At 36.7% G+C, this 26648-nt stretch overlaps 6 protein-coding genes across 15 annotated transcripts; 3 read left to right on the top strand and 3 right to left on the bottom strand.

The window, feature by feature from the left end:
• Positions 1-225: 225 nt before the first annotated feature.
• LOC143340589 (ETS-related transcription factor Elf-5) lies at positions 226-4186 on the top strand. Of its 2 annotated transcripts, none has more exons than XM_076762753.1 (7): positions 226-668; positions 2049-2157; positions 2484-2741; positions 2912-2956; positions 3031-3102; positions 3171-3414; positions 3451-3577. In XM_076762753.1, the coding sequence occupies exons 1-6, from the start codon at positions 627-629 to the stop codon at positions 3368-3370; spliced, it is 726 nt and encodes a 241-aa protein (XP_076618868.1). In that variant the 5' UTR covers positions 226-626; the 3' UTR covers positions 3371-3414; positions 3451-3577. The 2 variants fall into 2 exon arrangements, with proteins under 2 accessions (XP_076618868.1, XP_076618867.1); XM_076762752.1 differs by having other exon boundaries at positions 235-668; positions 3171-3366; positions 3469-4186.
• A 753-nt stretch (positions 4187-4939) lies between these two features.
• On the bottom strand, positions 4940-7885 carry Art3 (arginine methyltransferase 3). Its single transcript, XM_076762747.1, has 8 exons — positions 7758-7885; positions 7174-7527; positions 6945-7114; positions 6718-6876; positions 6467-6654; positions 6166-6392; positions 5696-6055; positions 4940-5612 (listed from the first exon to the last, which is right to left on the bottom strand). The coding sequence occupies exons 1-8, from the start codon at positions 7768-7770 to the stop codon at positions 5503-5505; spliced, it is 1581 nt and encodes a 526-aa protein (XP_076618862.1). The 5' UTR covers positions 7771-7885; the 3' UTR covers positions 4940-5502.
• Positions 7853-14202, bottom strand: LOC143340585 (fidgetin-like protein 1). 6 transcript variants are annotated; one of them, XM_076762744.1, is made up of 5 exons: positions 14067-14202; positions 13739-13819; positions 12991-13046; positions 12762-12918; positions 9311-12651 (listed from the first exon to the last, which is right to left on the bottom strand). In XM_076762744.1, exons 4-5 carry the CDS (start codon positions 12914-12916, stop codon positions 10833-10835), a joined length of 1974 nt encoding a protein of 657 aa, XP_076618859.1. In that variant the 5' UTR covers positions 12917-12918; positions 12991-13046; positions 13739-13819; positions 14067-14202; the 3' UTR covers positions 9311-10832. The 6 variants fall into 6 exon arrangements, with proteins under 6 accessions (XP_076618861.1, XP_076618860.1, XP_076618859.1 ...); XM_076762746.1 differs by adding an exon at positions 7853-7980 and having other exon boundaries at positions 10962-12651; positions 12991-14075; XM_076762745.1 differs by adding an exon at positions 7940-8070 and having other exon boundaries at positions 10962-12651; positions 12991-14075.
• Positions 7881-10707, top strand: LOC143340587 (uncharacterized). Of its 4 annotated transcripts, XM_076762749.1 has the most exons (9): positions 7881-7961; positions 8565-8716; positions 9002-9254; positions 9323-9451; positions 9616-9718; positions 9795-9918; positions 10009-10159; positions 10234-10362; positions 10446-10707. In XM_076762749.1, exons 2-9 carry the CDS (start codon positions 8600-8602, stop codon positions 10619-10621), a joined length of 1182 nt encoding a protein of 393 aa, XP_076618864.1. In that variant the 5' UTR covers positions 7881-7961; positions 8565-8599; the 3' UTR covers positions 10622-10707. The 4 variants fall into 4 exon arrangements, with proteins under 4 accessions (XP_076618864.1, XP_076618866.1, XP_076618865.1 ...); XM_076762748.1 differs by lacking the exon at positions 7881-7961 and having other exon boundaries at positions 8389-8716; XM_076762751.1 differs by lacking the exons at positions 7881-7961; positions 9323-9451 and having other exon boundaries at positions 8386-8716.
• A 188-nt stretch (positions 14203-14390) lies between the features above and the next one.
• Positions 14391-15563, top strand: LOC143340591 (cytochrome b5). The gene is made up of 4 exons (XM_076762756.1): positions 14391-14531; positions 14698-14826; positions 14898-14941; positions 15048-15563. The coding sequence occupies exons 1-4, from the start codon at positions 14421-14423 to the stop codon at positions 15094-15096; spliced, it is 333 nt and encodes a 110-aa protein (XP_076618871.1). The 5' UTR covers positions 14391-14420; the 3' UTR covers positions 15097-15563.
• On the bottom strand, positions 15557-24501 carry Trp (transient receptor potential). The gene is made up of 18 exons (XM_076762739.1): positions 24373-24501; positions 23190-23415; positions 22629-22773; positions 22319-22414; positions 21972-22114; positions 21377-21578; positions 21078-21248; positions 20612-20846; positions 20202-20354; positions 19782-19927; positions 19453-19559; positions 19144-19277; positions 18797-18926; positions 18514-18709; positions 18209-18373; positions 17873-18095; positions 16797-17216; positions 15557-16672 (listed from the first exon to the last, which is right to left on the bottom strand). The coding sequence occupies exons 2-18, from the start codon at positions 23342-23344 to the stop codon at positions 16092-16094; spliced, it is 3402 nt and encodes a 1133-aa protein (XP_076618854.1). The 5' UTR covers positions 23345-23415; positions 24373-24501; the 3' UTR covers positions 15557-16091.
• Positions 24502-26648: the final 2147 nt, after the last annotated feature.

Here is a 26648-nt window from a genome sequence, read left to right as displayed (position 1 = left end):
CTCTTGACTTAAAAATTCAAGATAACAGATACTTGAAAAAATGTATAGTAGTTAATTATGTATTTCTATGATAGTTGATTACTAATTAGTATAGACAAAATAAAAACTATCGAAACCAAACATACAAAATTATAAAAAAAAAAGGTCTAAAAGCCTAAATAAATTGAGTTTTATGTATTTTCCGCTGTTTTAGATTTGTGATTCGCGTTGTGGATCGTGATAACCGTCGCCAATGGAGTGTAGTCGCAATTATTGCGTCAACAATCGCAGCCTGTGTCGTTAGTGATTGGCCAGTCCCGAAGAGCGGGAAATCCCCGTTGAAACCTGCTCTTCCGCAGTTGTCCATCCCCGCGGTTCTCCCGCTGACGTCTTTCGCGTCACTGCCGACCCCGTGCTTCGTCAGAGACATTCCGACGACTGACGATTAGTATCGCGCTGTACGACTCCGTCGCGACGTCGTTATTTTCCCAAGAACTCTTGGTGTCAAGTTATCGAAGGCAGTGATGCACCTTCATGTTTCTGATGCTTCGTGTGACACGCGCGTTTAGTGATAGCAACATTTAAATGAAACGCTGTATTTGATTTCATGTTACTTATTGTTTAAAGGCAAAGTGAAATCGAAGGAAATGGATCCGTTTGATAGTCTCGACAGGTCCGATTTGTCGGAGGTGAGTCGCAATTCAAGCGGGAAACTTGTTTGTTTACTTATTCGAGCGATATTATTTGATCGCTCGCGTTATTTAAACAGTTGCTATTCGTGCGGTTAGATTTGCATTGTAAACGCAGCGCGGTTCGCATAATTTTCGCTTCTTTATGGTATTTGCTCTTATCGTGTAAAACAATTAAATATGAGATCCATCTGCGTACTTTCATCGAGGAAAGTACCGAAGAAAAACATGCGGTAATAAGTTGTGAGAGATAACGGTAAATAAAAAATGGCATGTTTTATTTTGCCGTGACGCTATTATGGCCGAAAGGCAGACGTCTGCGTAAAATGGCAACAGTCAAAGGTACGATAATTTGAGTGGCGTAAAACGAGTGCATTTGTAGATTGCATGGAAACCAACCATTTCTAAAATCTAACCGAATTCAGTGTACGATACTTTTGATTGATATATTTACGCGGTAATAAGCCGTATCGTATGGTACAATATAACGTACGGACGTTAACGAAACTGGCATGTGGATAAAAGAAAAAAAAAGAAAAAGACGAAAAGAAACATTAAGAGATTTCAGTCGTGTCACTACTGCGTTAAAAAACAAACGCGTCTACGTTGTAAAGCGACTCTATCGATGTTTGAACATGTTTTAATATATCATAACGATATCAATGTGCGAATTCAATACGATCAATATCAAATTGCTGTGTTAATTATACGCTATTAAGTTGACATTGTATCGTAAAAATGTGTTCTTTGTATCGCAATATTGTCTGCCTCTAGGCTCGGAGCATACGTTAATAAATTGTACGTTAATTCCAGTATTAACAATATACCTCGGATGCTAGTGTTGAAACGTTACTGCGACAATTTATTCTTCTTATTACACTGCAATTTATCCGACCATCGATAGTAAGTGCTAAAAGAAAGAAAAACCATTGGCTAAATGAGATAGAAACAGAGTTGAATTTGTTACGATTTAATTGTTATTCAGTAACCTGTATATGTATATCGATTCTTCGGTTAATGATGTCACTATCGTTTGCTACACCGCTCAACGTCGTTTAAATAGCCTACGGGCATATGGTACTTGAAAAAAGAAGAAGAAAAAAAAAAGTAATAACGTTTGAAAGAAAGAACGAACGGTCTGTGGTTATTTATTGCAAATTGCCAATACCTGTTCCGTCTATATGTACATATTCCACTTATAATCACGACGTAAACACGTCTCTATTATGCGCGTTCAAACGTTCGAAAACAAGCTTACACGATCTCGTTTTTCTGTGCCGCCGCGTTAAAAAGAGAGGACACAAGCGTTCGAAGACTTGGACAAGGTCATTAACGACTTCGTTTCGGATTTGTTTGTCATACGATATGTTTCGGTTGCAGGTGTATCCATCGTTCACTAATCTCAATGACCACGATGACGATCACTCTTTATTGGACATGGACGAGGTGCCGAGGAAAAGCGAGTTCAACCGAAAAAAATGTAGCTTCGGTATGCCTGAAAAATGATTGTTAACGCGTATTAATATTTCTAGATCATATTCCTAGATCGTTGTACTTGATATTTCTGTTGCGCTAACAACGATACGTTAGCATACGAGATAGTACATATTTACCTTTTAACGTGTCTAGCAACCCTGACTGAATACTTGAAATTCAAACTCGGGTACTCGATCAGGCTTGGAATAAGAAAGGGATTAGGGGGGATGCTATAATTCTTAGATTTTCCAGTTCCCTTACAAGTTGTTGGTATCACTTAAATTCGTCCACGACACGTCGACGCACATTAATTTTGTTGTGTGATCGTGCATTGGACAGGTGACGAGAACAACGAGGTGATAGATGGTACCGGTTGGTCGGATAAACCTATCAGAAACTGGTGTCAAGAGGAGACAATAAATTGGCTAATGTCTGCGGCGTCTTACATCGGGCAACCGTACAGTTTGATTCAGCACAGTCTCGCGGTGCCAGGAAACGAGCTGGTTACCTTCACGAGAAACGATTTTATCAATCACGATCCCATATACGGAGATCGACTTTATGGCCTACTCCACTCTCAGCCCAACTCGAATCTGCGTATGTAACTACTGCTATGCGAATCACCGATAACGAGTGTAGTAGATCACTCATTGAATAAATATCGGGCATAAAAATCGTGGCATGTTATTTCTTTTATTTTTTACTATTTTAACGCTTTCTTGAAGGAGAAATTTGTTCAAAAAGGAAATAAATAACATTGATTGCAGTTCCGTCGTTCGAAACCATTCACCCTCCTTCTAATAATGGATCAGGTAGTAATCAGTTGTTTGAATTTCAATTACGCGTTCAAGAAATTTGTATATATTTTATTTAATTCTATTTGTAGATGCAGAATCGGACAACAGTATCGAAGTCCCAACCAAACAGCTGCTGAGGGTATCCAAACCGAAGAAAAATTGTGAGTATCCGTACGTGAAAATGTTTCTTTGAACAAATTTCAACAACATTATGTAATTCTACTTGTAGCCACTAGCCAGGGAAAGCTTTGGGAGTTTATTAGGGATTTATTACGCAATCCCGAAACGTGTCCCAGTTTAATTTGCTGGGAAGATTATTCACAAGCAAAATTTCGATTCGTTAAAAGCGACGAAGTCGCAAAACGATGGGGTTCGCGAAAAGGAAACACAAAGATGACCTACGAGAAACTTAGCCGAGCCATGAGGTGATTAATAAATTTGGAAAAATACGTACAAAATGTTACGAAACTTCCCTTATGTATGATTAATATTTCCTATTACGCCAAAACGTCTGTTTTCTTTTCCAGATATTATTACAAAAGCAAAATCTTTCTTCCTGTACTTGGCCGAAGGTTGGTCTATCAATTTGGACCTAATGCAAAGGGCTGGCAGACTGAGAATCCGAATTTTCGATATTAATCTATCCAATATTAGGATTTTACGGATTCCTTTCAAGTTTCGACCCTTGTAAAAATTGTATAAACACTGAAAATAATATTTGTGATTGATAAATTTCACGTGCAGGATACTTTCGGAAGATTTGTATAGAGAAGAAAGAATGTTGATCGTCATTTTTCTTAGTGCATTTTAACTTTAAAGTGGCGAACGGATAATGTTTTCAATAAAGAAAAAAAAAAAATAGTGAAAATATTTTTATAACGGGGGAAAAAGTGTTAAACGTTGGCTCGATTAAGAATGTTAAAAGACTAAAGAGAACAGATCTAGTATTACAGGTGATACACACACACACACACTGACTAGGTGTAAATAATATAAAGACAGTATGAATGAACAAAAATGTCGAGATTTTTCATATTATTGTATGCATGAATGTAAGTCTGTGATAATAAGCTGAAGCGAAATATGAGTGCGAATTGATTTACTTTTATATAAGGTTTTCATAGTGTATTTAATTTTAAGCATAACAGATCGTTTACTTATGTAAAAGTATACATATAATCAAGAAAGACAATAATTCTCGTGACTTACAATCAAATAAATTTGCTATTACTTATTCTTTTTTTATATCACAGAGTTGTGTTATGTACCTTAATTTGGAAGCATGAGTATCTTTTAAATCGACCCTTGGCTAACGGTCAACTTTAAAAGAGGAAATTAAATTATCTTACAAGTAACAAACGACACGGTACAATCTCGATTATTTTTCTCCAGAAGAAAAAATAGTTGAACTTTGTATCGTTTGTTTACAAACTATGGAAGATGGAATATCAGATTTAATTCGTATCGTATTAATGCACCCTAATTAATAGTTAGTGTCGATAACTGGATACTTATTCTACAATAGCACATGCAAAAAAGCTTGCAGATATTTATATTGATAGAAATTTCAAGCGACTCGAGTACTTGTCGGCAAGTATTTAAATATTGCAATTTAAGATACAACATTGTATCGTGGTCGACAAGATATACAAGCTAAAAGCATGCACAATTTTATTTTAAATCGATTTGTAAAAGATATTTAAGGCTGCTGGATCGCGTTTTGTTTGAGCGAACTCGATTATCGTTGTTTGTATAATAAGACCGTAGTGAAAATACCGACTGCACTCGTACTTGACTCAATTTTGCAATATGTATGTATATTAAACGCTACAAATTGCAAAACCAACATGTGAAAATATTCTTATCCAGTTAATGTGACCGCAAAGGCCATTATTCTATACAAACGCATTTTTACTCGACAATTTCTCATAAACGTTCAACTGCCATTATCCGAATCAATCAAGTAGTCATGCAACCGGCAACTACTATCGCAATAACTCTTCTTACAAAATTCGACGGAACTGTAAAATAAAATACTATCGCTCACTTTCCTCGAAAGTGTCTAATTTACCTGGAAAATTTAACTTTTAGCTTAATTATAAATGTAAATTTAATAACTATCGAAAGGCACGAATCGTAAATAACCACTATCATGAAGTATATACGTTACTTGAGACGGCATTATGGAGAAGAATGTGCGTTTATGATCATATAAAATAACTTACGGAAATAATCGGTATGTATCTTTGGTTATGAAAAATAGCATAAAATAATGGAAAAAAAAAAAATAGAATCTTATAAAGATCGTCCATTTATATTCTTTATTTAGAAATCAGATTACGTGATTTCTACTTTTAAGAAGCTTCGAAATGTAAAGCGGTAAATATTTTAAAAAATATGAATACGCGTTGTTGTTATGCTATAGAAATCTTTTAAACCGCGCTCTACCTACCTTATGATAGTCATCAACAACGTTATGACCAACAAGCTGTTCTGGACCCTATGTTTTTGTATTTGGCACTTACATCTATCGTATGAACATCGAAGCGTGCATTGAAGCCTTATTCCAGATAATAAACTTGGCTAGTATTTTTAATATTGATTGTAATAATAAGCCCTCGAATATCCCTGATGTGTCTTCGACAAATTATCTTACCATTTAAAACTTCACCTATAAAACAGATACTTGTAATTTTTTTTTTCTTCATTTTACACGTTTGAATTTGCAGTTAAAAATAATTCCTTTTAATTTACCTTCGGTAATGCTAATAGGCTCGCTCAACGAAAATACTGTTTGCTTCCAATGTGTTGGTGTCGAGTGGGGTCCCGTACTGAAATGAACTGGATTGTCCAAGTCGAAGAAGATATCAAAAAAGCCAACAATTGCTGTTAACGATCCAGTCTTCTTTACCGTTAATTCAAATGGCGATGCAAAATTCACACAATCTGTCGTTACTTTGTACAAATCGAACGCTTGAATTTCAACCGTACTTGTTATCAATTCGTCGGCAACACAAATTTCAATATTCGGTTCGCGAACAACTTCTGCTTTCATACAGCTCATTTTAAATCCATATACGTTTGACCAATAGTCAATAAGTTCGACGTACCTTCCTGTAAAATAAAGAATTTTCCTATACAATAAGTTAACAATTTTTCTCTACACATTTATGGTAGTATCATCAAGTATTTTTTAAAGTAGCGTACAATTAGTATATACGTACTGGTATCTCCGCTTCCAACAATATTCAGTGTACATCTATTGGGAAGAAGTATTCCGTCGGGTGCCAAGTAATGATCCCTAGCATATATGACTGTGTCGAGCATTCCTTCGTACAAAAGAAAATAGCCCATCCATTCGGATACAATCGCATCAACATTCTCTTCATCGAGATTAATGTCCTCAAGGCGACCTTTTTTTAAAGTGATAATATCGCTCAAATTGTTTTCTCTATATCGTGTTAAAAATGTAAACACTTAAGTTAAATTCACAAACAATTGATTATGAATAAACGTTGTACATACCTCACTATATCAATAGCATGATATATTACATCTGATTGATCGACGCTGATAACTTTGCGACACCCAGTTTTTGCTGCAAACATGGATAGGATACCAGTTCCACAACCAACATCTAGCACCACAGAGTTACTAAATCTATTTGCATTCGTTAGCAATGCGTCGCGGTAACTTTCTGTTCGTACTTTGTCCTAGAAAAAGATGGTACTCGTATAGTTATAAATTTTGATTTAAAGTAAAAACCGTTTACTTACTGTCAACATCTCATGATGTATAGCAAAATGACTGTATGCATTAAAATAGCCTTTGTCAACATTGCAATTAGTATTACTGGAAGAACTAATACCGTTGTTTCCATCAGCATCGTCGTCTAGTATCAGCTTTCGTATTTTCTCTGACATTTCATCTATTTGCTAAAATTTAACATTATTAGACATATTTGTCACTTATTCTACAAACGGTAAGATCTCTGTATAAATACCTGTTTTGCCATGAAACATGCTAATTCACGTTGCTCCAATTGTGCTCTCAGAGTTTGAATTGTTTTTTGCAATTCCACAAAATGTGCTTCGGATAATGTGACACATCCATTCTCTAAATTTACAGTATACGCTACAGATTTTGTTGTTTTCTCTTCTAAATCTTCGATATCTGTAAGCAAACAAACATTGAATCAATTTATTAATTTGAGAACAATTATTCAAACTTACCAAACATCAGCCAAGGGTCATCTTCTATGACAGGCCTTAAATACTCGTCGTTTTCCCATGTTTTAATATTTAATGCATTTAATTGGTCGGGTAAAACATTTTTATGCCGAATAAAGTTAATCAATTTAATATAGGAATAAGTGTCTAAAGAATGTCTTGTTACAAAATTCTTCAAATCGAATCTATGTGATGCAATAAGGTGCTCCAGTGCCATGGAAAAGTTGTTTGTAACCTCATTGCAAAAAAGGCATGGTATTGATTCAAAATCTTCTGTGATTTCATCCCAATCATCTCCACTGTCATCGTCGCTCCTTCCATCCATTTCACATTCGTAATCAGTTTTCAATGAAACAGCTAGCAAACAAATGGAATTATAAATAATAATGTACAATCTGTACTTATTTTCTCCTTTACAGGATTGTTTAATTAATTATTAAGTATTGAAGACATTTTTTTAAATAATTTCTAAATAGAATTTCCTAACAAGGTACCCATAGATTATTGATGTCTAATTGAAAAATATAAATGTTAACGTTAATTGTACAATGGCTTTAAGAAAGCAAGAAGAAAACTTTAATTCATACCTTTTTCTGTCATTTTGCAACTAATCACGTCGAATAATACGTAACAAATATTGATACTCGAATAAGAGTGTTTAAATTTTGTCAAGGTTAGAGATCCGTATTCGTTCGATTCATTCGTACACGTGTAGAAGCAGGCGAAGCTTCTTGCTTAATGTTCTGTATCGCCTTGTAACTCAAGCTAATAAAAAAGACCTTCGTGTTTGTGTAGGTGGTCCTTCTTAAACTAGAATTTAATATTTATTGATTGCACTCGGCACCTGAGAGTACTTGACCTTTCAAAGCTTTTTTTTTTATCCACGTTTTTTGGCTGGCACTGCAATGAAATTGGAACACTTTCTCCGAAACACGAAAGCACAATACACTGTCAGTGTTCTATTTAATTACAAATAAACAATAGAACATAAACAGTTTGACGGAAAAAGGTTTTGTTCCTTTTATGTACTATATGTTGTAAACACTTTTCGGAGAATTACATATGATTACTGTATACGGACAATGATTACATTCACGCTATGTACATACCACTACTACATATTTACAGTTGTTCAAGATTTGATATCCACGCCGATATTCTATTAAAAATATAATACATTTCTTATGTTCAATGCATCCATTTATTGTTTAGCATAAGATACGAATAAACAATGTTTACAAATATTGCATCATAAACAATGTTTATTTTGGACTGCAGCTTGGAAAGATATGTTTACTGTTTTGAGCACCCATAGGATTATTTTTCCGCTGATCGGTCAATGTTATTCTGTTTTAACAAAGTTTTTAATAAAAAAAACACACCATCGTACACAGGTTTGCAAGGACCAAAGGCAAAACGTAACATAAAAATGTATTTCCCTCTCGAAATATGGGAACATATATTTTTGTATGCCGATCCAGTGACGCTTACTAATTTGAAAACAGTTTGTAAGAATTGGAATGTGATTATTAATAAGATCTTGAAGGTACATCGCGTATTACCTGAAATTACATTTTAAATTTTTTTTTGTTTACGCACACTCGTACACGAAAGTACTCGAGTACTTGCATTTATAATATTCAACTAATGAAATATATATGTATGATAAACTGAAGCATTTATGTATGTATGAGTCTTAAGACCACATAAATGAAATTAAAAAATTATTTAACAATGTATACCGTTTTTATAATATACTTATTGTATGCATATACCAGACTGGCTCAAAAAAGTATTTATCATTTTGATGTTCACTATTAATTAATTATAGGAACATGATCATTGGCACAAAATATGTGAAAGAGAAATACCACAACATTTATGGAGTACATTGTGCGAGACATTGAACCCAAAAAAGTTCTACACTGAATTCCATGAGAAGTACGATGCCACTATATGGATGGCAATGTACAAACTATGGATTAAATGTAAAAATGTAATGAAATGGTACACACAAAGCAAGTATTTCGAACCATTATTGAAAACATGTCCTACAGAAAACATCACATGTGTAGATACATCAGGTAACAGTATGTATTTTCAAGTAATGTTTAAAATAATAATTAATCGTTAAAATTAATATATTTTATAGGACATTTATTAGCTATTGGAACAAGCGAAGGATACATTTATTTTTATGATATTAACAAATTATATAAAGGCTCCATATATATAGCTGATCATATGGAATATGTACATAGCGTGCAATTCATTAGAGATGGTATTTATTGTTTTTAATAGGGGTGAAACACTCGAAACCTTGAAACTTTTTGTTGTTTTTACGATTCAAAATATCACAAAACTTAAGTTGTCTGTACTTGTGAACAATTGAATAGTATTTAGAAACTTAAGGAAACCTTTAATGAACAATTTGCACTTTTTCAGAAAAAAGTGTTGTCTGTATATCTTGTTCTATAAATGATCACATAAGTTTCTGGGACGTTAAATCAAAGAAACTAATTGATAAAACACGCGGAGAACTGATTTGGTACGGCTTAACGAATATGAAATAATAGATGTAAAATAGTTATTCTAGACATTACTAAATATTAAATATTTAATAGTACAAGTTACAGTTATTGTTATATTGCCATGCATAACACCATAGTCACCGAAGGATCGATACCGAGGACAATATACGAATTTAGGACAAATAATATTGTTGCTATTGGTGCAGATAATGATAAGGTAGTAATCCAGCAATTATTCAAAAATTAAAGTAATGGTATCGGTACAAATTTTAATTAAATTTAATTCAATAAAAATGTTATAATTAAGGTACTTTTCTATACGGAAGAGGGACTTTTTGTAAATTTAAGGTTGAATACAAACAACCAAAATGATGTAAATTTGACGCACATTCCACCACCAAATATAGAAATTCGTCGATACTACATATTTAAACCGCACACAGTAGTCTGTATCGCAGGTAAAAAAAATGTATTTCCTATTAATTAAATATTTTAGCAGATAAAGTTTATAAAAAATTTTTTACAATTATAGAAAATGGAAGCCTAGGCTTTTTAGTGCAAGAGAAAGAATGGAAAGTGCATAATTTATTTCCAATTTTACATGGTACTCCTACTGCAGTATTAGTATATGCCCATGTTCTTATTGTAGGTTTAGATTCAGGTAATTGACCAATTTTTAATAACTATTATATTTATAATTTAAGATTATTGCAAGTTGAGCCAAGTATTATTTATTATTTTCAGGAAATGTTCATATATATTATATAAATAATTTTGAAACGATAAATTTCAATACTATAAGGTCCAAAAAATTAACTCTTGATTTCACAGCCGTTATATCACTGAACATAATCGTCCATGTTGAAGAATTTCTAGTAGTTTCTTACGAGAAGAAAATCTACATCGTCAAATTTACATGATACACACCTCTTATGAAATATAAATAATTATGTATCGTTTTATCGTTTGTTAATTTGAAAGTGTAATATTTGAAGAAAATTTTCTTCCTAGGACAATAATTTTGTACCAATATTATTTTAATTTAACATATTTATTACGAAAATAAATGCCTACTATGAAAATATATTGTATCATTTACTTATTTTCCTGCGATTTCTTTAGAATTTTGTATCATACTTTACAGTTCTGTGCTATTCCAGTTCCATATATAGCATCCCACTCAACATAAGCTGTTAAACTAGATTCAGACACGCTAGGACGTACATGTATCAGTGCTTCCTTAAAGTCATCGACTGTTACCTGTCTAACATCTTCTTTCCTAATATTTTCCAATTGACTGAATGAAATACATCTAATCGGTCCCATGCTAGCTTCTTTGCACAAATTAGACATATCTGCTCCTGAATATCCTTTTGATTGTTGAGCTACATGGTCAACATCTTCCTCCATAAGATTGTGTGGTATTGTTTGTAGTAAATTGTTTATGATTTGTTTACGGGCTTGTAATTCTGGTAAAGGAACATAGAGCCGTTTAACGAGTCGTCTGCGTGCTGCTTCGTCCAGTTCATGCGGCCTGTTTGTCGCTCCTACGATTAAAATACGATCTTCATCCGCAGTTGCGGCTCCATCTAATTGTACTAAGAACTCTGTTTTCAATCTTCTGGAACTCTCGTGTTCGGTTTCAGATCTCTGAGTGAGCAAAGAATCTATTTCATCTACGAAAATAACCGATGGTTGATAAACTCTGGCAACAGCGAACAACGCTCTGACCATTTTTTCTCCTTCTCCTATCCATTTTGAAGTTAAAGAACTCGCGGAAATTGAGAAGAATGTCGATTTACTCTGCGAAGCTATGCATTTTCCTATTAGCGTCTTCCCGGTACCCGGTGGTCCGAATAATAAAATCCCTTTAGGCGGTCTACGTAAACCGGTAAAAATGTCAGGTCTCAACATAGGGTACACGACCACTTCTTTAATGATCTTTTTTGCATATTGTAACCCAGCTATGTCGTCCCAAGAGATAGTTGTCTTGGAGTCCATTATTTCGTTCCTTATTAATTCAACCATTTTAGGCTCTATGTTTTTCAGTCTTTCGTCTTCCAGTTCCATTGTGTCAGTCTCGTTGTTATACATGTTGTCTTGAACATTCATCGCTTTTTCCTTTTCTCGTTTGAACGGGCAAACAAATTGGGAATTAATCGTTACTTTACCACCTAAAGATTTTTTCGGAGCTGGCCTATTAGTTTTCATTTGTTGCACGCTCAATTCGTCCCTAGCTGTTTTGAAATAATTTGACTTGGCTTTCGATACTTCGGAATCTTGTTCGATGTTTTGAACAAAAACTTGTGATTTTGATTTTACATTGTTTTTATATTTGCTCGGCAATTCATGATTATTTCTAGGCATATCGAACGAGTCTTCTTTTACATGTTTAAATTGCGTTCTAGGTTCAAATTTAACGAGTCGTTGTTGTGTAAAGTTTTGATGTTTCTGATGTACAGTGCAAGATTTGGGCACCTGTTTTTTAATATAGTTAATTTGCGTATTACTGGTTTCGTCTGCCGAATTGCTCGATGAGAAGGAGGATTGCTCCGCTTCGTATTGAACGTTATCTCTGTGTCTTCCTTTATCATCTATACTCGAACCTTGACTTAAATTCGATTTTGTTTTAATACTGATTTTCCTATTTCGCTGACACATCTCTTTATTTTTCCACGCAGTTATAATATTCTCTATATGCCTATTGTTAAAAGCTCTTTCACTACACGGCATTGTATTGTTGTCTTGGCATGGTAAAGGTTTCACAAAATTAAGCGCCGTATCTATATCATGCAAACCAGATTTCCACATCAGTGGATTATTATTGACTTTTGGTATTTCAGCCTTAATCTGTTTCCAATAATTATTTATGCCATTCTTGTTTTCCATTAAACTCTGATAATCTTCTAAGCTTTTTCGAAGCAGGCAAGCTGCCATATCTTCTGATTCGCTATAAGGTGTAAATTATTTATATATTTATCTTTTTCAAATAAACGACGAATACATATTTTTGCATTACCAAATAAAACAAATATCCTGTAAATGTATTAGAAAACTTACAACTGTTTGGCAGTTAAATACTTTACAGCAAGACATCTGCGCTCAATATCTACAACCTCTGCATCATCTTTGTTGGCCTGTGAAAATTTTAACAGATGATATGCTGCTAAGAAATTATCTTTTCCCTTATTAACTGCAGCATCCACGGTGGCCATATCTATTTTTAATACAAAAATTTAATTACATATTTTTCATATAAAACTTTTATAAGAAGACAAAGTTTTTTTACCTTTATGCCATGAAGAATGTGATCAAATACTGTCTTTAACTCTCGCCTAACAGATTCTGGGTTCATTTAGAATTATACACACTGTTTATTTCAAAGTTATGAAGTTGTGGTCTCTAATAAATAACGAACTTGGAAAAAATGACTGTTGGAGTAAGTAATAAGTAAAAAATCACTGTTAGAATAGCTGGTAGAGTTTGTGTTAAAGTTTTAATTTAACACAAACATTTAACACACACATTTGTATACACAAACCAACATAACCTCGTCGGTAACACCTGACAATAACAACAGGTAATCGCCAAATGAAATGGTATGTATAACCATCTAAAAGTGGGAGTGGGGGAAAAGTACGTTATGGATAGCGGTCACTTTCAAATTTCGAAACCTTTCTTTTAAACGTTTCTTATGAATGGACACTAATACTTTTAATTTTCAAATAATATTAATTTCTAAGAATGTTATAAAATGGCGAGTACACCATTGAACTATTGAATATTTCTGTTTTTTATGCAAAATTTAAACGTATGTTCAATGTATCTTTAGATATGGAAAACAGACATGACAGTTTACGTGTTAATAAAATTGTATGCTCGACCGACTCATTGGACAGTCCTACACAGTAATTTTAATTTTTGCATTGGGTTTCCCCTGAGAAAAGACTCGAGAACAATTTATCTATGAATAGCAAATGGGAATTTAGCAAGAATTTGCATTGACTGGGGAAGTACAGTAATTTAATCGTAGATACGTTACGAAACAAACGATGTCGGTTATCTACTTTTTCCTCTTTTTCGACGAGACGCGTGACTAACTGCTACATCTATTCCTCCTAAACATAAAAATCAATGTTAATAAAGACTTGTCGTTTTCGCCAAAAGTTACATTGAATTGAAAACATACTTTGTAGAAAATTTAGTTTATTTTAGACATATCAAAATTATCAAAAATTTAAAGAAAAAGGAACAGAACAATTAAGAGAACTTATTGGACAAATGTTAGCAAATATAATTTCAATTTATCGAACATTATAAACTCTAAATACGAGATGTCTCATTGGGATTTCTAGAAATACATACTTTGTTTGTAAATAGATAACGCAACAGATATTGCGAAATTTTCCTTGTGAAATGTCATAATTGAATAATAATCGACGACGTGACACAAGCTATCTGCGTTTATCTACGTATGTGACACTGATCACAGCCACCTCTTTATCATTCGGTATTTCCTCGTGCTTGATTAGTATCGTTCGTCTCCGCATTGTTTTAACCGACAGTCGAGTGCGAGGTTTCGAGCTCGCAAGTATCGAGAAGTCGAACTCGTTTCGGCGAGGTACATCCGATGCATCGTTCGACTACTCGGGACGTATTTAAATTCTGTGCGCCATACAATTCATCATTCGCGATTATTAAACATTATTCTTCGAGAAAATGACTTTTTATACCTTGAAGGAAGTAGCTCAACATGATGGTATAGACGGGGCCAGTACTTGGATCATCATCCACGATCTAATATACGATGTCACCAATTATAAGGACAAGGTACGCGAAAAATGGAAAATATCGAATACTTTGACTAACAAAAGTTAGTTTGTTCTGTATTTAAGATGACGTAAACAAAAGTTAAGGTTCGCGCAAGGAAATAGAGTAGTGGACGTAAGCAAACGGTATAGTCTTTCTTTTAACGAATATTTATCATCGGTTTCAGCATCCTGGCGGTCCAGAACTGATCGATGAATACGCGGGCCGAGATGCGACAATCGGATTCGATGATTTTGGACATTCTTCGGATGCGAAACGCATGCTGAAGGACTTCCTCATCGGAGAATTAGTAGACGTAAGAATTCAAACTTTATCAAGAAATGTATTCTAACTTGATTTACTAAAAATGTTTCTGTTACCCTTTAGGAAGATAAAATGGTCAGCAAAAAGAAGAAAAACACGAATAGAAAGTACTGTATCCGTTTTTGTACATATAATTTATGAATTAAGATAACTATTAAAACGTAATGGGCCTGTTTTAAAGTACTTCTTAATTTTGTCTTTTTTTCATTGCAGGACGTTCCTATCAGTATTATGTGGAAGCTGCACGCGGGAAGATCACTGAATGCCCGCAGATTGATTAAGTTATAGTAATTTATTTCATTTTTATTTCCTTTTTTTTACCACTAACATACATATCGAACTAGTTGTAAACTTCTACGTAGAATAAGAATTTATATACGTACAAGATGTTTTTAAAAAAACCGACTCCTAAATCCCTATTGAATAATGGGTGTTTGAGAATCGGAAAGAGTCGTGAAACGTTGGCAGCGCGTTAAGTGTATACGAATAAAAAGATGAATCAATCGATGGATTGATGGGCGAATGGTAATTTATCTCTAAGAGTGCTCAAAAGTATCACCTTGTGTCGACAAATGGACGACGAAACCAAACACGTTCGCATGCGATTTTTTCTTTTTCTATCAGATTTCGGCTTGTACATACTTCCATTAATATCCATTGACGACTGAAAACTCTGAAAAAAACAAACATTGTAAAGTAAAAAGAAAAAGAATAAATATGAAATCGATACATCCTATTATTTATTAATCCTTTAAAGCAACGTTCCTCAAACTAGAGTCTGCGAGCTCATCGAAGAAAAAAATATTGATTAAAACTTTATCAAGTGTTAATTAAGTAAATTAAATAGGGAAAACTGGCATGGCAATCAACGCGTTAACGAGATTGTAGAGAAGGCGATGTTTGAGAGACACTGCATTAAAGATCTCGAAAAGTTGTGTCGAATCTTTTCAAGGCGATCGGATAATTCGATCTCGATCATTGGTTATCATCAGTTGGAACAAGTCGCGTATTATCGTAAAAAGAGATACGAAAGTAACAAACATAAGTGAATTACGCGATATGCTTTGTAAATCATTATCAATCTCGAAATCGTAAAATCAAATCATCCAGCGTTCGTTCGACCGATAAAATGAAGAGTACAAAGTAACGTGATCAACTTCCATAAGATTTGGTAGCCAATAATGAAAGTTACGCTTACAGGGCAACGGTTAAGCAAAGTTAACCGTGCATTATTTTATCGGCAATCGAGGAAAAAATTCAGATCCATCCGCCCATTATTTGGCCAGTGGCCTTTGATTTTCCACGTAGCTTCGTAGTGGCAACCGGCACGTTGTCTTCTGGTGGCGCAGATTTTGGTGCTTGACTGCCAGACTCTTTCTTCTCGTCCCCACCCTTCTTATCCCCACCCTCCTGTTTCTTTTTCTCCTCTTCCTTCTTCTTCTTCTCCTCCTCATCTTTCTTTTTCTTTTCCTCTTCCTTTTTCTTCTTCTCTTCCGCCTCTTTCTTCTTCTTTTCCTCTTCTTCCTTCTTCTTCGCCTCGTCGTTGTCGCCTTTCTTCTCTTCGGTTGGTTTCTTAGCATCTTCTTCCTTCTTCGATGTCTGGCTCGTTTGTTTCGCGGCAGCAGCTTTTCCTTTGGGCGATTTCGCGGCTTCGTCCTCTCTCGGGTCCTCTGGGATCGGAGAGGGTGCCCTCACTTCGACGGACACCGACTTGTCGCCTTTGTCCAAGCTGCCGGAGCTAATCGACTTCAGCAAGCTTTTCTTCAACACTGAAACAGGACGATCTGGTTCTTGAATGCTAACCCTCTGAGTCCGTTCTGTCCCTTCCTCGTTCGGTTCTGGAAAAACAACAAAAATTCGTAACCTTGTCGTTCGTGAGGAAATATTACAATATTTATGTGTATTATCTTTTTACGAAATAATTGTCAACGAGTTGGTGATGTTTTAACATCTAGCAATCACCTTCTTCGCCTTCTTCCGGGCCTGGTTTAATTCGACTCATCATGAACTTTGCGTAAGCGATTCTGGTGGTTGGCGAGACCTCGGTCAGATTTGGATTGTAGTCGACCAGACGATTAGGGTCCAACGAGGCCAGGTCAGAGTTCGCTTGATGCGGTAGTCTACGAATGCTGCGTCGTTTCATCGTCGCCTCGCTCGTACTACCAATCGGATCTCTCACGATGGTGTTCTTCCGGACGACAGCGTTCCAGTCCTTCTTCTTGCTTCCGCTGCTCTTCCGGCCGATCGCTTTTGCGATTTGACTGAACACGTCCTTTGGTTCCTTCTCGCTCTGGATCACGGCGTTCACGATGCCCTCCACTATACCGATCTGGAAGTCCTTCTGAAGACGACGTTCCATCACTCGACCTTTCTTGCCAGATACTGACGAACAAAAAACGAAGAAAATGTTTGAAAATTTATTTAAGAATAGCGGAATTCCGAATTGTCATAAGGAGACATTAATCATGATTTTTTTTTAAAGAATCTATAGTAAATAAAACTATTTAAAAGGCTTTTATTTTTGTATCATTACGTTTTTATTGTTGTTGCTTCTATATGCATTTGTCTGGGTAGTATTTTATCGTTCTTTTGCGTTACTTGTGTGCCACACGACGGTTAAAGATATCCTTGTAACCATACACACATCAAGGTAAAACTACATCGTGCACCTTTCTCTGAGATAAACTATTCATGGAACAGTCGTGGTATACAGCGAGGTAAGCCTAAGTGGGACTATCGAGAAAGAAATTACTACGCTATGAAATGTCTACGGGGTATAATATTAAATTAATACAGTAGGTTGAGTGGGTCGTGCAGGAGAAAGGAGCTTACAGGATTAAAATTGTTTTATTAAATGACCAGACGATTAGACACGAAGCTAAGTTGATAGAGGTCTGTAATATTAAGATTTTCGTAAATGTTGATCGTTTTGTCTACGGAGAGAGTGGTAAGAAAAAAGTCTGTAATTTTAAGGGCGCATGAGGAATAGAATTAATAATAAAAAGACTATAAAAACTCGAAGATAACGGAAAACTCACAAGCTGCTTCCTGTTTGTCAAACTGCGGTGTTCTCATTCCGTTCTGCCGTAGGATATCAATCAGCTCGTAACGCAGGGAAGAAATGTCCTGTCTGATTTCAATTACGTCGTCCTCGGTGATGCCAAAGTCGTCGCGTTTTCTTTGTTCAGCGGTCACGTAGCGTCGTATCAGCAATCGCATCACTGTGTCGTGCCTTGCCAGTGCTTTTTCCCTCGACTTTTTCTACAGGTCAGTTTTAAAATATATCGTATCAATGTAAAAACTAATTTTATAAATAACTAAACTATATGCACCTTTCAATTTGTCTATTTGGATCGATAAAATGGGGTACGTACTATCAAAGATCTCGTTTGACGGCCGGTTTTTCCGCACGTTAGAATTTTGTTGAACGTTTTGCCAGTCGGAACCATATTGAATGGAGGAGGCACCGTATCACCGTCCTCGAAATAGCTCATCCACAGGTGGCTCCTGGCAAATTTCCATTCCGTGTCGGCTCTTTCCTGAAAGTCACATCGATAAAATGCAGATAAAAATGTAGTTGCAACTGCAGACACTACACGAGAAATTGTGCTAAGGTATATCTCTGTAATCGGAAAGAATACTTTGTCTACTTCAAGTGTCGTGTAAATGGTTCTCGTACCGAGATGATCTGATAGGAATTGGACATCATAGCGATCAACATATTCAGCAGGACGATTACGTTTATCACGGAGTAGGAACCGAACATGAGCAGTGCCCAAAATCTCGTAAAGCTCTTTATCCCTGTCAGATCGAAGGACATTAGGTCTACCATACCAAAACTGGCCCAAAAGAGCGATTGCGACGTTTCGAACAAGCTGAAAGCGTTTACAGAATTTTTTACCATTTCTGGAACACGTCACGTTATAATGTAAATTATTTTTAACGACAAGTTTTATACGTACTTTGCGAAACGTCTCCAAATGGAGCAAGCCTTTTCCTGATTATCAAAGTCCGGCAGATCCGGAAAGCCTTTTATGCTGTAGCATTTCATCTTCTCCAGATCCGCATAATACCACATTAATTGGTTCATTCCTGAGTTTTACGGAAATACACTTAATTTTTATCTAATTTTTTTATAAGATAACTGGGTCTCATTGATAACAATTTTAGTATGCGTTGGTGATTTCAATGGGACCCAAGCTAGCTACACCCACGGATGTGACGAAAGGTAGCGTCTCCTGGGTTCAAACGGTGCGGCATACTTGAGGGAACATGGACGATGAATAAATGAACGTAGCTGGATACTCACCGCAACCGAAGGCGAACAACACTAGCGTGTAGATGAAGAAGAACTTGATAATGTCTATTATCATTCTCCCAAGGGAAATTTGGAGTGGTCCAAGGTGGGGGTTCACGCTGAATATGTGGACGAGCTTCAAAAAACTGAAAACACATCATTGATCTTGAAAATCACGGACCGTCGCTTCTATCTACTCCTTTTTCAAAGATGTGACAAAATTACGTAGAGAGCGTGAAATAAAAGCGTTTCGTTCCTAAGTTAACTTGACTAAATTGGAGGATGAAGAAGAATGTGTGTAATATTAACGAATAGTATTACCTAAAAATCATACCGGCGGCGAAAGCTCCCTCGGAAAGAAGCATAGGATCGAAAGCATGCCATTGATCTCTGGGGTACCAAGGATCTACACCACTCCAATATTCCCTCTGTTGAGAGTACAGTTTCCATTAGTCGACTGATAACTATGAATTTGTGTCGTTTCGTTTCTGTTAAATCACGTTTTTATATGTATAACAAAAGCTTTTCACATTTTCTTATTTTTCATTACGAGGCAAAATAGGATCTACGTTACTCTGTAACGGATGAAGCGATCTTGATTCACCGCAGCAAATATTGTATTTATAAAATTAGGAATTAGATAAGCGTACTTGAACTATAATCCAAGCAGTGAGCCTTAACACTACCCAGATTACGTAAAACACGTTTTGAATGAAGTCCACCACGTTCCAAAGATCCGATACGTACTCCAACAATCCGTCCGACCATAACGATCTCATTTCGCCCGTGACCAAACCTGGAAAATTGAAACGTGTTACATTAGGGTGGATCTTGATTACACTTGGCGAACAAAATTCATTTATCGTGCCCTTTGGCCGTGACAAAAAATTTCTGTGAAAATACAAATTGAAAATAACATACGCGTTAACTTAAAATAAATGAATTATAGAATAATATTCATTCTGTTTTTAATATTTTGAGCCAGAGAGAAAAAAATCAAAGAAAAAATGCAATTATTTTTTTTTCTTTTTTTTTTTTTATAAAGAAAGATTTAATTCGAATCTGTTTACTGATTACGTAGATGATGACGCCAGATTCGACGAAACCAGGAATACAGCCGCGTTCTCGTCTCTTCCACTCAGCTAGTATCTCATGCAACCAGGCGTTCCCGAATAACTCGATTACCAGGTACTCGATACGTTGAGACGCCATCCCGAGCAGCACTAAGGCAAATTTCAATCTGTTCGAATCTCATTGCCCCTCATAACGAAATTACTAGCGACTAATTCTTTGCCTCGCTTCGCGCATAAAAACAGCCAGCCACGCGAGGAATCGATGGAAAAACTTTGCGTGAAGGAACAATTCCTTTTTAAAAATTAAACGCCAACCACTAAAAGCGGAGGAAATAAATGGCTGTCCGTTGGCCTATGGCGTTGCGATACGGCGTTTAATTTGTTAAGAAAAATCAATCGTTCCTCACTCAGAAAGAACGCGTACGACGAAGAGTGGCAGATGAACTTGACGAACGGTTTCTTCATGAACAGACCCATCGGCGACGTAGGGGACAGCATGTAAATCGAGCTGTAAACCGGAAACATGGCGCCTAGTTTTCCGACTTCTATGAACTGCCCGATCATGCTTTTCCTTCTGAAGCCCGGCAAACCGTCGTACCAGATTGCAGCCAGTAATTGTTGCACGTTAGGGTGGGCTACGAACTTCAAATTCAAGTATTTATTCTTGAGTTCGTTCATATTTCTCTCAAATGGAATAAAAAAATATGTGCAATCAATGCCCGTAAATAAAGCGTTGGATAAAATAGTATTTAAAAATTTATTTCCCGCGAGAGCGTTGCATTTATTGGAATTCGAAATTCATTGTAAATATTTATTAGCACCGCGTTGCATGATTTCAGATAATGAGTTATTTTTCTTTTCTCGCCTCTATACCTGTTTCTGTTTGTACTTGATTGCAAGCTTGAGCCGATCCAGCGTTTGTCGTTCTCCGGGTTCCCAGTTTTCGCCGTGTGGATTATAATTCAGCATTATTTCCAGTTCCAGGGACGTGCGTGCGTGATCCAGCAAAGATGTGGCAAAGTTTTGCGTCTGCTCCCGCATCTCCTGCAACCAAACAACGTTCAACGTTCAACAATTATTTATTAGCTTCGAAAATTAAGTACTATTCTCGTCGAATTGTTGTTAATGTACAAGAACAACGTGTCGATAGGTCATTAGTAAAAGTAGATTACATTGTACTCGAAACGAAACTCCTGCTCCATTTTACTCAATCGTCGTAACTCCCAGGACAATTCGAAAGCCGTTAAAAGGGGGTCCCTCGAGGATAGAGCGATCAAAGATGGCGACGTGAGAGCACGATAAGCGTTTATTCGAGCCTGCGAGTGTCTCAGAGAGTCCTGCTCGCTGGATGTCACACACTCGTCGCAGCCACATCTACCACACACCCATAAATAATATAATATAATATAATAAAATATAAAATATCCGAAATGATAACTATTATCTATGAAAATTAAAAAATTATTATTATAACAGTGAACAATGGGAAATTGAAAAGATTTTAAATATTGCATTTTTAGTACACTATAAATGTGGCCGCGTTGTACGCTTGCACGTTTTGATAGCACGTGCCAGTTTTGCAATAACATAATTAGCACTCTTAATCGAATAACCCCGTTGTAAGCGACGAACGAGTATTGACATGAAGCCAAATAACTTTGAATAAGCTAAATAATTGGTCGTCTTCGATTTAAGGTTTTCGGGTTAACGCAGTTTTAGACAACTATAACAAACGTTTCTAGTTTCAAAATCGGAATTTGGCTATACCTGGCGTCATGAGGAGTGGGGAGCGTCGCGCCACGGTCGAGAAGTATTTTCAAGATTTCGTAGTTGTTCTTGTGTGCGGCCAGGATCAGCGGTGTTATGTCGGGCGTGAAGTTGGACGACGATCTGTCGACAGCTTCCCAACTCTGAAAGGAATTGTAAACCATCGAGGAACTTTTTTTTTATTTTCATGACGGTGATTATTTTATTTCTTTTTAAATAAGAGGGACATAAACATTTGTCACACATGTCCCGCTCTCTGATCGTAATTTTTGAATTTTCATCTTGTTGACCGTTGCTCGACCGATTGAAAAGATGATCCATCGCTACGGTGAACTTGTTAAACTCACGTAAGGTTGCCCAGGCGTGTGTGTCCTTTCTTCCCATTCTAGAAGGATCTCCACAGCTTCCACGTACTCTTCCTTTATGGCATGTAAGAGTGCATCCTGAAGAAAGAACGAGGAATTATGTCCGGAATGTGCTATGCTTTTAAACACGCAGCCTTGGCGGTGGATACTTTATCGAGAATCCACGTCGCGCGCTCCCGCTTCCAATACAGGGTATATCTTGTAACTGGGATGATTTATATATGACTTTGTTACAAGCAAAGAAAGTTACAGATGTGTTTTTTGTTATTGCATGTAAACTTTTGCTGATTACCTTCACTTGGATCCCGAGCTCGAGGAGCAGATTTATGAGCTCGACGTTTTCGTTCTCGATGGCGGCGATCAGGGCTGATCGATCTAGCGGATCCACGCAGTTGATGTTCAAGATCTCCGGATGATCCTTATTTTCCTCCAATAACCTGCCATACGATAACGTTTAGTAACACTCGAGTTCAATATACATTAGTCGAGTCCAAGTACATACTTGAAATTCATTATTTTTTTGAAGACAATTAAGAGTTATTACGCTACATAAAAATGATCACATTCATTAATCTGTTACGATATTCTGTATCAAACTCAACGATCGAAAGATATATGTATAAATGATTACAAATTACAAACGATGTACAAGATTACTTGATTATTCTATCGACGACTGTGATTATTGTGATTAATTGTAAAAATGTAGTCGATATGTTGGCGAAATCTGTGGACAACTCGATCGTCGAGGGATTGATTGTTCGTGGCTCGGGATCAGATCCTCGCCCCCCAACGTCTTCTCTTTTTCGCGATCTTACTGACGATTTATCTTCGCGGCAGCTCGAAGGATTACCTTTTGACAGTGGCACAATCACCTCGTTCCGCGCTTAGCAGGAAGTGCTTCTCAACTGGGCCAAGAGCATAGTCCTGGGGTGGGTTTAAGGATTGCTCCGACGGCGCTCTGGCTTCGTTCGCCAGAAGATTTTGCTGCGACTCGGACGGATTCATTTCCCCTTCGGCTGTGTTTATCGACGGGCCCAGTAATTACCGCGGACTTGGTTCATCGATCCTAGGTACACCTACGTACGTCGAACAGATACTAAATCCTAAGCAGTATACGCGTGGGACGGCGTTAATCTTCCGCTATTATCAGGTCGGTACAACCGCGAACCGTCAACCGCGTCCTTTTCTTCGCGTTTAAACTCCACCGTGTATAATGACGCGAAATGGCGTGTGATTGCCAATTGTTGTACGGCAGGTCCCCGACTTACGCGATCTTAATTCGTTGAAAGAGTTTTCCACTTAACGCGTTCGACCACCTCGACGGGTTAAAAAGATACCGCATTTTTTTCAAACTTATTTCTAACAGACTAAAACACGTTCGTTCTAATAGAACAAAGTTTTACGTAGCGCCCATTAAGAGATAATGATACAGTACGCCCTGTCGTTCGTTGGGTTCCTTCCGAACAATTGCCACGTTCCCGAAATGGCGGTACAAAAAAAGTTTGGGAAACAAGAGAAGAACCAGGTGGAAGTAACTCCAACGAATAGGGCGGATGATACAATAAAATTTTTCCCCCTCTACTTCACCGAACAACCAACTTCTGGTATAATAAAAAATAATTGTAGCAGAAATTGTAAGTGAGACGCTATCTTATTATTTATCGCTGTTTAACATGTCGAACGTGCTCGGCAAGTACAGGAATATTTGACGAAATATAATTACAGTGCCGTCCGGTCCGCTTAAATGTTCCTCGTGTTATACCCACAATTTTTTTAAATTCATTTGCATTAATAAACGGTTTAATTATAGAATATATGTGCACGACAGTATTAACTATAGCTGATCAATTCCTGGAATAAACCTTTCCGCCTAAATGTCCGCGTCCGGTTCCGAACGTTGTACATTTAAGCGGATAACACTGTAAATAAAATATTACCACGCCAATGTACCAATAACGTTAATCGATTTGAAAAGGTAATCGCTAATGGTAAACGTGTGGCGACCCTCGAGACCTAACTTCCGATGGCCATACCTCGTTACAGGTGTCGTTTAACGGGAACCCATGGCACCGTCCCAGCACTGATACGCGACGGGACGATCGGGGGACCTGGATACCCTGGATGAAGCGTTCGTGGCCGGCGGTGAAACTTGGTGCAACGTTGGGACGAGAATAAAGGGAAAAACGGTGCGTTCACCAGCTCTACATAGTTTGGTGAAACCTTAGGACGTCGGTCAGCTGGGGCATAGGATTAAGCACAAACACGTGGGTCGAATCGAAACGAACGAGCCGCTCGTGACCGATCGTCGCGTCTGCCTGGCTGCCATTCTGGGCATCACATTGCTTATCCACGTGCATGAGAACCGTCCGATCTCTCGCATAAAGCTTCATTTTCACAGTTGTCCGGAAAGCAATGACAACAAAAGTTAAAATAGTACTTGTTCCGACAAAAATATGTACATCTCCTTAGACGTAATATAGTCGTTAAAATGATAAGTTCTGAAAAAAAAAGAAATAATATTTTACAGTAAATAAAAGTTTAAATTTTAGTGGTGTATTATGGATGCAACAAATTACAGTAATTATCTTTGGTTGTTCACTATCCGATTCCGAAGAAAGAGTTGTAGTTGGGGTTGTCGATATCGGTGCTTCTTATTCAACAGATGGAGATCGTACTAAAGACAAAATTTTGATACTTGAAAGTTTATTAATTTGGTATAGTTTACAGATGTTATGAGATACTCACGCTACGACAAATGTTCGACTATTTTAGCTTCTAGTCCTAGGTAATGTACTTTGTATAATTTACTTTGTACAATAATTAAAAAAATATATAATATAGTAAGTCGAAGGTGAATAGGTCGAGTTCTTTCCTCGTGTACGTTAAGCAACCGGGGGCATTTACTCCTCGTGTCATCGCTCGTGTCTGAAACAAAGTTACAGTTTTTTTCGTTCAACAATCGTGTCCCTTGAGCGCTAGTAAGAATCAACCATAATTCTTTGGATTAACGGATTGGGTGTAGGAGGGTGGAATGAATCGCGGTCGGCCAGTGTCGACCCGGCCTCATTATTCTTCGTTTGCTTGGCCAACCTTTAACGCGGACGACGCGCTGCTGTCCACGTAAAGGTGTTCCCGCGATTTCTTCACGGGTTACACATTTATTTCGGCCGGGCAGGTAATTTTGTATTACGTGATTGAGGATTGAGTTTCTGGACAGATAGGGACGCCGTGGTTAAACGGTAACGAGATAAGGGACAACGTCGTTTCTTTCAATTTTCTATGGAAAAATGGAGCTGGGAATTGCTATTCGAGAAGCGTACGCGTTAAATATGTACAGATTTTCTGTTAATCTTGGTACTATTTCGAGCAACATTTTTCAAAGTATGAGAAATTGTATACATACTTTCATCGTACGGGAATAAACTGGCTAGCAAGTAGTCTGACTAGTTCTAGTATAATCTCCTTTCTATAAACTTGGGAAGGTGTATAGGAAAGAGATTATACACTATACATAATCAATTAGTAACATACTGTTATTGTAAATAAACGTCGTACAAATTCTTTCCTTTCTGATTCTATATTTATTGGTTTAACAATTATATTTCTCTCATACGTTTCTTTTGATTTGTATAGGTTGTTCAAAGATGGGTGATAAAATTGGACAAGAGGTGTTTTAAAAATTCTGGCTACTTTTGACAGAAAGTAATGGCGTTCTTACAGAAATTTCGTCCACTGTAATATATCGAAATTGGAATTTATTCAGAAGTCTCGAGGCGCGCCAATTTGCTACAAACGCGAGAAGGGTTTACGTGTTTCAACTGACGGGAGTAGTCATGGCTCGCGTGGGGTCAGACAATGTATACATATTACTCGTGTAGGGTCGGACTAAAGTGGACACCTTTGTATGAGAAAAGTAGGATCCGTGGAAATTGTAGGCAAAAGAGAAAAGGTATATACAGAACGTCTGAACAGGCTCGCATAAACATTTTGTTTCTTTCATAATATACACAATACCAAAATAAATAGAAAAATAAACTAAACGAATCACGCCATCCTCTTAGGATTTATTTAATAATAAATTAATTCTTGTTAACGATATTTAAAAATTTCTTACATTTCTTACTATGGGAGATATTTGTTTTAAGAATATGTATAACTGTTTGAGAAACGCTGATCTAAATTACGTTCCATTGTCACTGGTTGACCGTATTCGAGACCCGGGCGCGCGCCGTCTAATTTTCATCTAACTTATCTTTCACCAAATATTGTCGTAATATTCCAAGCCAAGGTCTTAAAGCACTTAGCTTTA

This window comes from Colletes latitarsis, chromosome 3 (assembly GCF_051014445.1).
Source record: "Colletes latitarsis isolate SP2378_abdomen chromosome 3, iyColLati1, whole genome shotgun sequence".
NCBI lineage: Eukaryota > Metazoa > Arthropoda > Insecta > Hymenoptera > Colletidae > Colletes > Colletes latitarsis.
Note: the sequence above shows the minus strand (reverse complement) of the source record. Positions and strands in the feature narration are given on the sequence as shown.

What these genes read in the sequence shown, in the direction of transcription:
- LOC143340589 (XM_076762752.1), top strand. Translation starts at nt 627, where the DNA reads ATGGATCCGTTTGATAGTCTCGACAGGTCCGATTTGTCGGAG. An exon ending in ACAGGTCCGATTTGTCGGAG is followed by an intron (nt 669 to 2,048) that starts GTGAGTCGCAAT and finishes TTTCGGTTGCAG; the next exon opens with GTGTATCCATCGTTCACTAA. An exon ending in CCGAAAAAAATGTAGCTTCG is followed by an intron (nt 2,158 to 2,483) that starts GTATGCCTGAAA and finishes TGCATTGGACAG; the next exon opens with GTGACGAGAACAACGAGGTG.
- Art3 (XM_076762747.1), bottom strand. An exon ending in CATGCTATTGATATAGTGAG is followed by an intron (nt 6,393 to 6,466) that starts GTATGTACAACG and finishes AACACGATATAG; the next exon opens with AGAAAACAATTTGAGCGATA. An exon ending in TGTTGGAAGCGGAGATACCA is followed by an intron (nt 6,056 to 6,165) that starts GTACGTATATAC and finishes TTTATTTTACAG; the next exon opens with GAAGGTACGTCGAACTTATT.
- LOC143340587 (XM_076762748.1), top strand. Translation starts at nt 8,510, where the DNA reads ATGTTATTCTGTTTTAACAAAGTTTTTAATAAAAAAAACACACCATCG. An exon ending in TTATTAATAAGATCTTGAAG is followed by an intron (nt 8,717 to 9,001) that starts GTACATCGCGTA and finishes AATTAATTATAG; the next exon opens with GAACATGATCATTGGCACAA. An exon ending in TATTGTAGGTTTAGATTCAG is followed by an intron (nt 10,363 to 10,445) that starts GTAATTGACCAA and finishes TATTATTTTCAG; the next exon opens with GAAATGTTCATATATATTAT.
- LOC143340585 (XM_076762742.1), bottom strand. Translation starts at nt 12,916, where the DNA reads ATGGCCACCGTGGATGCTGCAGTTAATAAGGGAAAAGATAATTTCTTA. An exon ending in TATTTAACTGCCAAACAGTT is followed by an intron (nt 12,652 to 12,761) that starts GTAAGTTTTCTA and finishes TACACCTTATAG; the next exon opens with CGAATCAGAAGATATGGCAG.
- LOC143340591 (XM_076762756.1), top strand. Translation starts at nt 14,421, where the DNA reads ATGACTTTTTATACCTTGAAGGAAGTAGCTCAACATGATGGTATAGAC. An exon ending in TCATCGGAGAATTAGTAGAC is followed by an intron (nt 14,827 to 14,897) that starts GTAAGAATTCAA and finishes GTTACCCTTTAG; the next exon opens with GAAGATAAAATGGTCAGCAA. An exon ending in AAGAAAAACACGAATAGAAA is followed by an intron (nt 14,942 to 15,047) that starts GTACTGTATCCG and finishes TTTTCATTGCAG; the next exon opens with GACGTTCCTATCAGTATTAT.
- Trp (XM_076762739.1), bottom strand. Translation starts at nt 23,344, where the DNA reads ATGAATCCGTCCGAGTCGCAGCAAAATCTTCTGGCGAACGAAGCCAGA. An exon ending in ATTCCTATCAGATCATCTCG is followed by an intron (nt 18,374 to 18,513) that starts GTACGAGAACCA and finishes TGTGACTTTCAG; the next exon opens with GAAAGAGCCGACACGGAATG. An exon ending in CCCGGAAGAAGGCGAAGAAG is followed by an intron (nt 16,673 to 16,796) that starts GTGATTGCTAGA and finishes TTGTTTTTCCAG; the next exon opens with AACCGAACGAGGAAGGGACA.